At 36.4% G+C, this 12,381-nt stretch overlaps 1 protein-coding gene across 2 annotated transcripts in view; it reads right to left on the reverse strand.

Annotated features, from left to right (window-relative positions):
• The window catches only part of LOC123199895 (putative disease resistance RPP13-like protein 1), a 28,334-nt gene extending 16,201 nt beyond the window's left edge, over nucleotides 1-12,133 (reverse strand). The window contains exons 1-3 of one of the 2 annotated variants that reach the window (XM_044614931.1): nucleotides 7,653-12,133; nucleotides 7,361-7,531; nucleotides 7,144-7,274 (exon numbers count right to left, since the gene is read on the reverse strand). In XM_044614931.1, the coding sequence (XP_044470866.1) occupies nucleotides 7,689-11,897 (4,209 nt within the window). In that variant the 5' untranslated portion in view covers nucleotides 11,898-12,133 and the 3' untranslated portion in view covers nucleotides 7,144-7,274; nucleotides 7,361-7,531; nucleotides 7,653-7,688. Of the gene's footprint in view, nucleotides 1-7,143; nucleotides 7,275-7,360; nucleotides 7,532-7,652 lie in introns of those variants that run through there. The other variant, XM_044614934.1, reaches the window with a different exon arrangement.
• Nucleotides 12,134-12,381: the final 248 nt, after the last annotated feature.

Below are 12,381 nucleotides of genomic sequence, written 5' to 3' on the forward strand. Positions count from 1 at the left end.
CTCACTTTTGCAATTACACATTTATGGTTGTCCTCTGTTGAAAAAACGGTGCAAAAGGGATAAAGGACGAGAATTGCCTAAGGTAGCTAACATCCCTTTCGTTAAAACAGAACACAGATCTCTTAATTGGTAATAAATTAGAAGGTGGCATTATAGCCTGCAAAATCTGTCTGAAGATCAGGTAATAATAATAAAATCCCTTGATTCGTCTCCGGCAATCAATCGAATCTTCTTTCCTCTCCAGCGAGATTCAACTCAACTCCTCTCCATCTCAGGCTTCTCCAACGGTTGGGCGACTTGATGAATGCTCGAAAAGATCAGCTTCAGCAGACGAAATCTCCAGTTAGTCAATTTTATTTAGTTAATTAGAGTTGGTTTTTCTTTTTCTGTATTGTTGTTCTTGTGTTATCAAACACCACACCAATAATCGATTGTTATGGTGGAGATATGTGGTTATTGGCGGCATTAGTTTTGTGGACTATTGCATGTCGAAAACTTTGTATTGGTCATGTTGAAAGCAATCTGCGTACCGTATTTGATGAACTATTGTTTTCTGTACTATCGGAACAAGGGATGCATCGGAGAACTAACCAACTTAGGATTATCAATTTATAAGTTGAATTTTTCTTCGTCTCCTCAGCTCTCCGTTTGATAATCGTGGAGATGGAGAGGACATGAAAAACTGGAACGAATTAAAGGCGGTAAAATTTTATTATATCTTTCCATCTCTCTCGTCTCAAGGAGCGTATCAATCGGAAGCCATGCCTACCTCCAGTATTATTACTAACTTTCGTCTGCAAGGCAATAATATTTTCAAACACCAATAATGGAAAATTCGAGAAATGCTCCTCAAATACTATTAAAGAAATCAATTATGTCGGAAGATTTCTTTCAATCTTAATTTTTATGAGCACTCATTTTATGGTATCAAAGTCGTAACAAGCTGTAACGTTAACTCCTCCTATGGTTAATGCTATCAACCCTTCCTCAACCATTAACTCGTTAGTAGATGTCACCATTGCACCAGTTGTAGCAACGACTTACACGATCAAGCAAGCCTGGAGAACCTGCAAATTCCAGCAAAAGCTTACTGGTTTTCTCCAACAATATCACCAAAAAATTCTTTCCTCACTTCATTATCAACATAGCTTGCTTCACAGGAAGACTTCCCCAGAAGCTGAGTGATTTGTGTCTTGTGAGATGTATCTGTACTTGTACAATAATCTGTCTCAGCAACTGAGAGCACTTCTTTGTCTTTATACTGTAGCAGAATTCTTGAATAATAAAACTATACATACATATTTTTAAGTATATAAATGTATACACAGATAATGTATTATCATGTAATCACCTAATTACGTGATGGTAAAATTTTTTGTAGGGTGTCATTTTGTCACGTGGGTTACACCCTGTGTTTGTGTAAAAAAAGTATGAAATAAATGCTTACCTTTTTCACAATTTAGTCTAAAAACTTAACAGCCTCATCTGACTACATGAAGCCAAAATGTTTTTGCTTCTGTGTGGGTGAGAAGAATCTGTACAAACAGAGGTACTCTACTCTACACTGTATTTTGAAAAAAGAAAATACAGATTGCTGTATTTTTTAAATAAAATTTTATATTTATTGCAAAAAACCCTATTCTTTTATATTTATACTTCTTTCACATTTCATTTTCCTATATTTTTAGGATATGCGTTTCAGTGTTTTCATTTTCACGTTTATACTTTTGTGTTATATAGCTTCACATTTTTAGAAATATAACTCCCACTACTGGAACTTCTGTTAAGACCACCAAATGCATTAAGCATTCTTGTACATATCCTGGCTTTGGATCTAAAGAACTTGATTTCATGGTATTCTACTAAATACAATTCAGTGGCATGAACTCTTTTAGTATAAAGGGAGCTGCATTGATGATATGTCTTCTCACAGGAGGTGAGTATGTCTTGGTACTCTTGTGTGGCTGATTACAAATTTTTATATCAATATTAAAGTCGTTGAAAGATGCCGAGATGAATGAGTATGTGATACCTCTACACAAATCTTACATCGACAAAATATAACAAATATATTAGTTATGTATTTGCATCCACATCCTTGTAAAGAAATGTTTTGGGTTGTATGGTCTAAAAACAAAATCATAAACAATATATTGATAGTCAACCGGGATATTCAAACCAAAATGTCACCATGAGAATGTTAACTCCCATAAAAAGGGGGTGGGGTTTGATGTGATACTCTTAGGTAAATCTCACATCGAAAAAAAATGAGAGTTATGTCGGGTATGTATTTGCATTTTATATTGTTGTCAAGACATATTTTTTGTTTTTTTATTTTTGGTAATTTAGATGGGTTTTTTGTTGTAAAACTCAAAAATAAAATCATAATAGATGTGTGTCAAAACAAACAATATTTTTATAGTAGAATGGGGTATTTGGACTAGGGCATTACAAATTAGTATTTTTGCAATTTAATGTTTAATATGTGTAATAAATAGACATATTTTGGATGGATAAAAAGAGCCCGTTTGAAATATTGTCCATTTAAATGAGAAATACACTCATTTGTGAATTGAGATCAAACACATTTCTGAGATTGACTAATGTTCCCATTTGCAGCACAAAACAATTTATGCAGTGGTTGCAGTACTTAATCCTTATCCACTTGAAAGCATAAGAGGATGTTAGACTCTGCAGGCCTCATCTTTATTTGACATGGTGAACTTCAATGCTAGCTTGCCAATAACCTTTGAAATTATAACTTAGATGATAAATGTTTTTAGAATGGTATTGATTGTGAGAACTCTATAAATACATTAGATGATTATTTTAGAAACATCTGTAGTTATAATATTATAATATTATGATCATCAAGAGCACAAATAATACAATGAAACGATCACATTGAGAAAAATGAGTTATTATGGTAGAATAAATAAAAGTGTATTTATATCATTTAATGTTGACAAAAGGGTATATAAATAATTTAACATAACATATCAATATTAAAACTTCAACAGTCAACTTTTAAAAGTATTTTGTTGTTTTTTCAATATTTTATCCAAAAATTTAATGAAATTATTAATTGGATAGAAAGTAAAAAATTGCAGTTTTATAAATTTTGATGATGGGAAAGTTTAATCAAGGGAGAGAACATATGGGAACAGTCATTACTTAGGGGTGTTTGGATGGTGGTATTATTTGATTGCTCTGGTAATTTTTTTAATTCATTATATTGTTTTTTAGATAATAAAATATTAGATAATATTCTGTAAATACAATTACTTCCCATTGTCTCTTTGTATGCATCCCTTTGTGAGTAGCCGTGAGTGGGATGATGTCTGCTTGAAGCCACCAACAATTGAGAGCATTCATGAATTGCAAGTTCCTCCAACGAAGGAAGATTCTCAGGTAATATTCCTGTGAGTTTGGGGCATTGGACGATTGAAAGCTTGTGGAGGGATTCTGGCATGCTCACTTTCTTTCAATGGCTCCCAAAGGTTCCATTTTGGCAAAAGTCTCTAGTGTCTGAAAAGGCTTCGAGTTGCTCTCTCTCCATAAACCTCATAACCAATACCTAGTATTTTTGTCATCACTCTGATAGTGAGATCTTTGAGTGAGCTTAATTTTCCGAAAGAAGGTAAAAATGTACAGTTTACACAACCCTCTAATAGTAAAACAACCAATTTGGATAAAGATGAATCTTCCATCCAAGATGAAAATTTCTTACTGTAATAGCCTTTAACAGTGAACTCTTTTATATTTTCATGTGGTCGAAGTATGTTAAGTACACTTTCCTCTTCAATCACACTTCTCGAGTCGTCAACATGAGACCCCCATTCTAAAGACAATATTTTTAAACCTTTTTTATCACTTAATATGACTTCTCTGATGTCTCATAAATTAGATACATTCTCTAATCCAAAAATACAAAGCACTCCAGTAAGTGAGCGTGTTGGAATCTCATTTCCAGTGAAATTCCAGAAATTTCAGTTTATAATATGCGCAGACACAATTTTCACAAATCATGTCTTGGCATACATCAACACAATTAAAACGTAAGTCATCAATAATCTAGTAGGAGAAATCCAAAATCCTAAAATTAAACCTAACTAGATAAAATAGAAGAAAAAGTTAAACTTACAAAATTTCCAGTCTCTTGTTGAAACAAAATCAGCTCTCTTCCAATTGCTAAAAGGGGAATAAAATACAACATTCTTGTGGGATGTAAACTCTGGGATATAAACTCAAATTTTAATTTTAATTTCAAAGATAAGAATTCCTCTAATTGCAGACTTTTAATAAGCCTTTACATTCATATTTATTACCCTCATCTGTTTCTTTAAATATCCATCAATATCTCCTCATATTTAATTTATCAAATACTATTTTTTAAAATGAAATATTACATTTCTTGCCGGAGAACTCTGCATTTCAGGACTAGAGAATGTAGTTAATTCACTAGAGACATTTTGTATTGAAGATTTGCCAGAGTGGAAGCTTTGGGAGCCATTGAAAGAAAGTGAGCACGCTGGGATTTACCCTTGCCTCCGCAAGCTTTCAATTGTCAAATGCCCCAAACTCACAGGAAAATTATCTGAGGATCTTCCTTAGTTTGGAGGAACTTGTAATTCATGAATGCCCTCAATTGTTAGTGCCTTCAAGCAGAAACCTTCCAAGTCATGTCAACTTACAAAGAGATGCCTGCAAAGAGACAATTGGTAATAATCTGATTGACTGCAATTCACTGAACTTTGTGACCCCAGAAAAAATTTCAGAGTTTGGTAATTGGATAAAGCAAGGGCGTCAGAAAGTTGATCGACTAAGTATCATGGATTGTGAGAAACTCAGATGTTTGTGGCCGAATGAGATTTCTCTTGAGAAGCCTCCTGTGGGTTGCAAAGCTGCAGCTCCCTTAAAACACTCCATATTCAAGATTGCCTGACTCTGGTTTCATTTCCAGAGGTCCGTTTATTTCCCAGTCTTAGTAAACTTTGATATTAAATATTGCAATGTGCTAACATCCTTATCAGTGGGAATGAGAAGTTGCAGATTCTGTTTGATGATACAGAGGATATTTCTTCTCTTTCATCTTCAATAATGCAAAATACGTTCATTAGCAACACCAGGACATCTGCACTTGAGCGCTTGTATATTCGTGGTTGTCCATCTTTCACTGCTTTATCATTATAAGGACAGTTACTGTTTCACTCTCACATCTTGTAATTTTTTATTGCTTAAAGCTAGTGTCAATAGCAGAGAGGTTTGACAACAACATATTTCTTAGATCATAATTGTCATGAGATGCGAAAATCTTAGTTCCTTGCCTCAGGGTCTATAGTGCGCATGATAATCTCGAAATCTATGAGACTCTGAAGGAGTGGGGATTGCACAAGCTCACCTGCCTTACAAACCTGCATATAGGTGGATGTCCTGATGTTGCATTTTTTTCCAGAAGATGAGATGGGAATGATGCTGCCAACCTCTTTAATTGACCTCTACGTTTCAGGATTTCCAAACTTGAAATACTTATCTTCTAGGGGTTTTCAAGACCTAGCTTCTCTTGAAAATTTGTCGATCAGTGATTGCCCACAGTTTTCATCCTTTCCGAAGGGCCTGACATCCCCACTTTTGCAATTACACATTTATGATTACCCTCGGCTGAAAAAACAGTGCAAAAGGGATAAAGGATGAGAATGGTCTAAGATAGCTAACATCGCTTTCGTTAATATAGTTTGCAAATACATCTATGATTCAGTGGAGGATGAAGATTGAGCTATGTTTGATCTCAGAAACAAATAATGTACATCAGGTCTGTCAATTTACATCACAATTATAAAAAATTATATCTCTAGTTTAGTATCTGGCAACTAGTTATCTTCCTTCATTTTAAAATATTACAAGAATTTGTAGGAATTAGCATATCTCTTAATTGGTAATAAATTAGAAGGTGACACTATAGTCTGCAAAATCTTTCTGAAGATCAGGTGATAATAAAATCCATTGATTTGTCTCTGGCAATTGAATCTTCTCTCCTCTCCGGCATGATTCTGTTAGGACTCGTGTATTTCTCTCATAGGAAAAAAGAGAAGAAAGGAGATAGAGCTGATGGCAGCAAGAGATTGGAGCAAGTAGAACAGTCAGCAATTATTTTACTGCAAAGTCAATTTGGAGGAGCAAAGCAACGTGTCACAGCCTTGGAGAAGAAGAAGTTGGCAACAGAGGAAAAAGGAAAAAAGGCAGCTGGAGGACCAGTAGAGGGTATGGAGCAAAATCAGAAGGAATGTCGGGAGAGTACAGGCCTCTCGGAAGCTTGAAGTGAACAGTGTGCTTGTGTGTTTTGCAGTATAATTGCAGTTTGTTCTTGGTTTGCTTTTTTTGTAATCTCTTGGCTGGAATATGGAAACCATAGCTTTGTATTGGGACAACTCTTGTAAACTCTATTGAATCACAATCAATACAACAATTATCCTGCTTTCAATCTATTTACATCTGTAATTTGTTATATTCCACCTGTGAGCTTGCAGTTGTGAAGAGTTTGGGGCTTGAAACAGATTGCAAGGAAGCCTGCAGGAGAGGAGTTCGGTTGCTGCAGAATTCTCTGGCCAGGTTTCCATCAGATTCAATTCAACTCCTCTCCATCTCTGGCTTCTACAACAGTCCGTGACTCGAAGAACACTCGAAAAGATCAGCTTTAGCAGACGACATCTCCAGTTAGTCAGTTTTATTTAGTTAATTAGAGTTGGTACTTTTTTCTGTATTGATTTCATGAAGACGGTTAAGATTGTATGGACCCTGAAATATAGAATACTCCTACTGAAATAAAGGAGCATTGTTGGACCATCATCAGCCCACATCCGTGCTCCAACACTGCTGTCTCATTGGTGCTATGAGGCCAATGAGACAGCAGCACCAAGTGCGCAGTTCTCAGCAGAAGCACCAAGTGCCAACCGCTAAAGATGGATCACGGATGTGGGTTGATAATTGGCTTGTGTATTGGATGTGTGATATTCTCAACAGAAGCTCCACAAGTGGGATTAATTTTCTAAAAACCAGAAGGTTTTTAAATGACTTCCCCTCCCGAAAATTTGATCATAATTAATAACTTAATATCACAAACACTAAGTCTTGAGTCTTCCAAGATAGATTTTTCAAGAGAATCCATATAATGTGATTTTTCAAAAGAATCCATGTAAAGTTTTACAAATTTAAAATCATCAGAAAAACCTGAATCCATGTAACACCAAAGCTGCAAAAAAAATTGCCCTGTTTTCCTGAAATGATGAAAAGCTGACATTAAGGAGTTTGGAGGGTTTATGAACCAATTAAGAAAAAATTGAATCAGGGAATTTTTTATTACCTGATCCTCAGACGGATGTTGCAGGCTATCATGTCATCTTCTCTCGTACTATACAACTAGCTTTTTATCGTACATCTATCAGCTTTTGTGTAAACATGTTGTTGACACTTCGAAAACTCACCTTTTTTTATTAGTCAAACAATGTTCGACTAATGATCTGCCTATCAATGCCTATGTCAAAATGATAAAGTCGAAATCAGTTGTTAACATTTTGAATTGAAGGTAGATGACTAGTTGCCAGATACTGAACTAAAGATATAAATTTGTATAATTGAAATGTAAATTGAATGACCTCATATATATATAATTTAGATCTCCTTGATATATCTCATTCCTCCTCCAAATCGTAGATGAATTTGAAATCTAATGTAACGTAAGGAATGTTAGCTATCTTAGGCAATTCTCGTCCTTTATCCCTGGTACACTGTTTTTTCAACAGAGGACAATTACGAATGTGTAATTGCAATAGTGAGGATGCTAGGCCCTTCGGAAAGGATGAAAGCTGTGGGCAATCATTGATAACTAAAATTTTAAGAGAAGCTAGGTCTTCAAAACCCCTAGAAGATAAGTATTTCAAGTCTGGAAATTCTTCAACGGATAGGTAAATTAAAGAGGTTGGCAGCATCATTCCCATCTCATCTTCTGGAAAAGTTACAACATCAGGACATCCACCTACATGCAGGCTTGTAAGGCAGGTGAGCTTGTGCAGTCCCCACTCCCTCAAACTCTTATAGATTTCGAGACTATCATGAACAGTAAGCGATCTTAGGCTGTCAGGAAAACCTTCTACTGGAAATGATTTGATACTTGGACACGTAATTATTGTTAAAATTTGGAGACAGCTGAGATTGTGAATGCCTTCAGGAAGCTCTCTAAGTTTCTCACATTTTGAGAACATAATGTTTAAATCGGTGTTGGGAAGCCCTCCTTCAGGGAAGCAAACAAGGTTTGGACAGTCCCTAAGTGCAATTACAAGAAGACGGTTTAGATTGTATAGACCCTGAGGCAAGGAACTAAGATTTTCACATCTCGAGACATGTATAGATATGAGAGATATGTTGTTGTCAAATCTCTCTGCTATTGATGCTAGCTTTAAGCAATCTTTAATTTGAAGATGTGTGAGTGAAACAGGTAACTGTCCTTTTAATGATAAAGCCATGAGAGATGGACAGTTGTCAATATGCAAGCGCCCAAGTGCAGATGTCCTGGTGTTGCTTAAGAAAGCATTTTGCATCATTGAAGATGAAGGAAGAGAAATATCCTCTGCGTCATCAAACAAAATTTGCAACTTCTCACAATTTACTACTGAAAGTTGTTTTAGAGATGGAGGTAGCTGACCTTTTACGATGAATGTCAGAGAATGACATTCTTCGATCCACAAACTTTCAAGACCTGTATTGCCATGCTTCATTCCTTCTGGTAAGGAAGTTAGCATATAGCACTTTTTAATCTCAAGTTCACTTAGACTGGGAAAGAAACTGATCTCTGGAAATGAAACAAGAGTCGGGCAATCCTGAATACAGAGTTTTTTGAGGAAGATGCAGCTATGGAACCCTTGAGGAGGCTTCTCTAGAGAAATCTCATTCTGCCACAAACATATGAGTTTCTCACAATCCATGATACTTGGTCGTTCCACTTTCTGACACCCTTGCGTTAACCAATTACCAAACCCTGAATTTTTTTCTGGGGTCACAGAGGCCAGTGAATTGCAGCCAACCAGATTACTTCCCAATGTCTCTTTGTATGCATGCCTTTGTAAGTAGCCGTGATTGGGTTGATGTCTGCATAAAGGCGCCAACAATTGAGGGCATTCATGAATTTCTAGTTCCTCCAATGAAGGAAGATTCTCAGGTAATATGCCGGTGAGTTTGGGGCATTTGACGATTGAAAGCTTGCGGAGGCAAGGGTAAATTCCAGCATGCTCACTTTCTTCCAATGGCTCCCAATGGTTCCATTCTGGCAAATCTTCAAAACAAAGAGTCTCTAGTGACTGAAAAGGCTTTGAGTTGTTCTCTCCATAAACTTCAGAACCAATACTTATTATTTTTTTCATCCCTTTGATAGTGAGATCTTTGAGTGAGCTTAATTTTCCGAGAGAAGGTAAAGATGTACAGTTTACACAACTCTCCAATCGTAAAACAACCATATTGGATAAAGATGAATCTCTAATCCAAGATGGAAATTTCTTACCGCAGTAGCCTTTAACAGTGAACTCTTTCATATTTTCATGTGGTCGAAGCATGTTAAATACTCTTTCCTCTTCAATCTCATTTCTTGAGACGTCAACATGAGACCCCCATTCTAAAGACAATACTTCTAAACCTTTTTTATCACTTAATATGGCTTCTCTAATGTCCCATAAATTAGCTATATTCTCTAATCCTGAAATGCAAATCTCTCCGGTAAGAAACTTTAAATCTTTCAAATCTTTTAAGTTAGATCCTATATTCTTACCCACAATAAAATTAGACAAAGTTCGTAAACATCTTAACTCTTTCATTCCCAATGGCATCTCTTTTATCTGATTTATACCTCCAATATCAAGGTGACGTAGATTGATCAAGTGTCTCATATTAGGCAACTTCATGAGACGAGAACATTCTCTTAATATCAAACTTTGCAAATTGAATAGGGAACTTGTTGATTCAGGCAAAGTTTTTATCTTAGTGTAAGAAAGATTAAGGTATCTCAAGTGTTTCAGTCCTCCAAATGAATCAGAAATCTTCACAATATAATACCTTCTTAAAGACAACACTCTCAATTTTTTTAACCTTAACAATAAATCAGAGAGCACCAAATTTGTCATATAATAATGATCATAATCACCATAATGTAAGACTATAGGGAGGAATGTTCTCAACTGCTTGAACTCATGGAAGACCTCAAATTTCTCTCTACCGTCTAAAGGATTAGAAGCATAGGAAGAATGGCGTACCCTTTCAAAATTTTGTATTTGCTTGTTTGCCCCCACTTCATCTTCTATCCTAAAACTTGTTTCTCCGGAAACCCATTGCGCCAAATCGTTAACAAGGTCATGCATTATAAATTTCGAATTATCAACACTTGACTGTTGAAAAATTGACCTCGCAACAAGATCACGAAAATATTCACGTCCCAAATCTTCCAATTGTTTGTGGTCTTTTGATTCTTGAATAAGTCCTTCTGCCATCCATAAAAAGACAACTTCTTTTTCTTCAAATTCATAATCTTTCGGTAGAATTGAACAATAAGCAAAACATGTCTTGATATGTGCAGGAAGGTGGTGATAGCTTAGCTTCAAAACAGGTGGTATCTCATTTTCATCAGGTAAATCCCAAATTTTGCTACTCAGTATATCATTCCAATCATCATACCTCTTCTTTGAGTGTAGAAGGCCACCAAGAGTCCTTGCTGCCAACGGCAAACCTTTGCACTTTTCAACTATTTTCTGACGAATCAGCTCTAAATTTTGACATTCGGCAATATCTCTTCCTTGAAATGCATGCTTCATGAAAACGGACCAGCAATCATGGTCTGATAGAAGTTTTAAGTTGTAATAGTCACCGGAGGCTACTGTTAATGCAACATTTTCATTGCGTGTGGTCACAATGATCTTACTTCCAATTGCTCCAGCCGTAAGGGGAGATTTCAAAGTTTCCCAGAAGCCATAATTACTGTTCCAAACATCATCAAAAACCAGCAGGAACTTTTTATCAGCAATTGCCTCTTTTAGTTGAAGCTGCACTTGATTTAGATCCTTTAAATCACAAGGTGAGAGAGTTATAGACTCGAGAATTGCTTTTGAGATTCTCAAAATATCGAAATCGTCAGAGACACAAACCCATGCTTTTTTGTCAAACTTGAAATCTTCCATTGCCTTGTCATTATACACAAGCCGGGCAAGGGTCGTTTTGCCAACGCCTCCCATGCCAACAATGGGAATAACAAGGAAGTTGGCTCCACTTGATTCAGCAGTTGACATCAGTTTGATTATTCTGGCTTTATCTTCATCTCTGCCGTAAACAGCTGGTTCAGTAGGCAAACATGTAGTTGATGGGAGTCTTTGTCGTGCAGGCGAGGACGACCGTCCAGCAATCTTCTCCAATCCAAGATCAGTTCTTTGTTTACACAGATCTTCCATCCGGCAAGTGATAGCTTTTATCTTTGACCCCATGATAACGTTGGACTTAACTGCGCTTGGACTCAAAGTATTGATTTTATTGAAGCAAGCAGGGATGAAGCTCCGAACCTTACTAGTGGTACCCTGATCTTCAGCCACCAACTTGCGGCCTAAAGCATCAGTTGCAAACTCATCTAGTATGTCCTCCACATCATAAGCCAAGTCTTTGAGATCGTCCAGCCACAATTTCACAGCCCTGTTGGTCAGTTGCTTCTCCTCGGCATCATCGAGTACTGCTTCGATCATCTTCAACGTTTTTTCCCACTTCTTTAGCTTTGAACCAACCCCCTCCTGAAAGGCAAATTTCAGCAACTCCCTGGACGCCAGCCTGTCAAACAGCACCTGAAGAAACGCAGAAAGAAAGAGCTCCGCCACCATGGTTAAGTCTTCAGAAACAGAATTAGTTATCAAGAGAAGAAAGAAAATGATGAATAAGCAAGCGAGAGAGAATGCTTTTGTTTCTCTATGGACAAAAAGATAAAAACACTAACCCGTTGACAAAGTCAACCCACAATTAAATCACTAAATCAAAAGCTTGGACCGCAGGCTAGGAAAATAAATATACAAATATGTTACAATTGGCGTTTTCCCAAGCCCATGGAAGGAAAAGTGGGTAACTCCATGAGAATGCATTAAATGAGGATGGGCGCTGAAAGGAGGGCGGTGGACTTCGGAGGCAACATTTAGTGCTTGACTGGAGCCGCCCCGAATGACGATTTCCCACCCAACATTTATTGCAATTTTCAGTTTGTGTATTCTCTGTATATTTTACAATTACCGTTGCTAAAGTAACTTATATGATTTCTTAATTGTTGTTAATCAATTACAAATAAAACATTAATTATACGTTTGCCACATTGTC

The sequence above is a fragment of the Mangifera indica genome, chromosome 17 (assembly GCF_011075055.1).
Source record: "Mangifera indica cultivar Alphonso chromosome 17, CATAS_Mindica_2.1, whole genome shotgun sequence".
Lineage (NCBI taxonomy): Eukaryota > Viridiplantae > Streptophyta > Magnoliopsida > Sapindales > Anacardiaceae > Mangifera > Mangifera indica.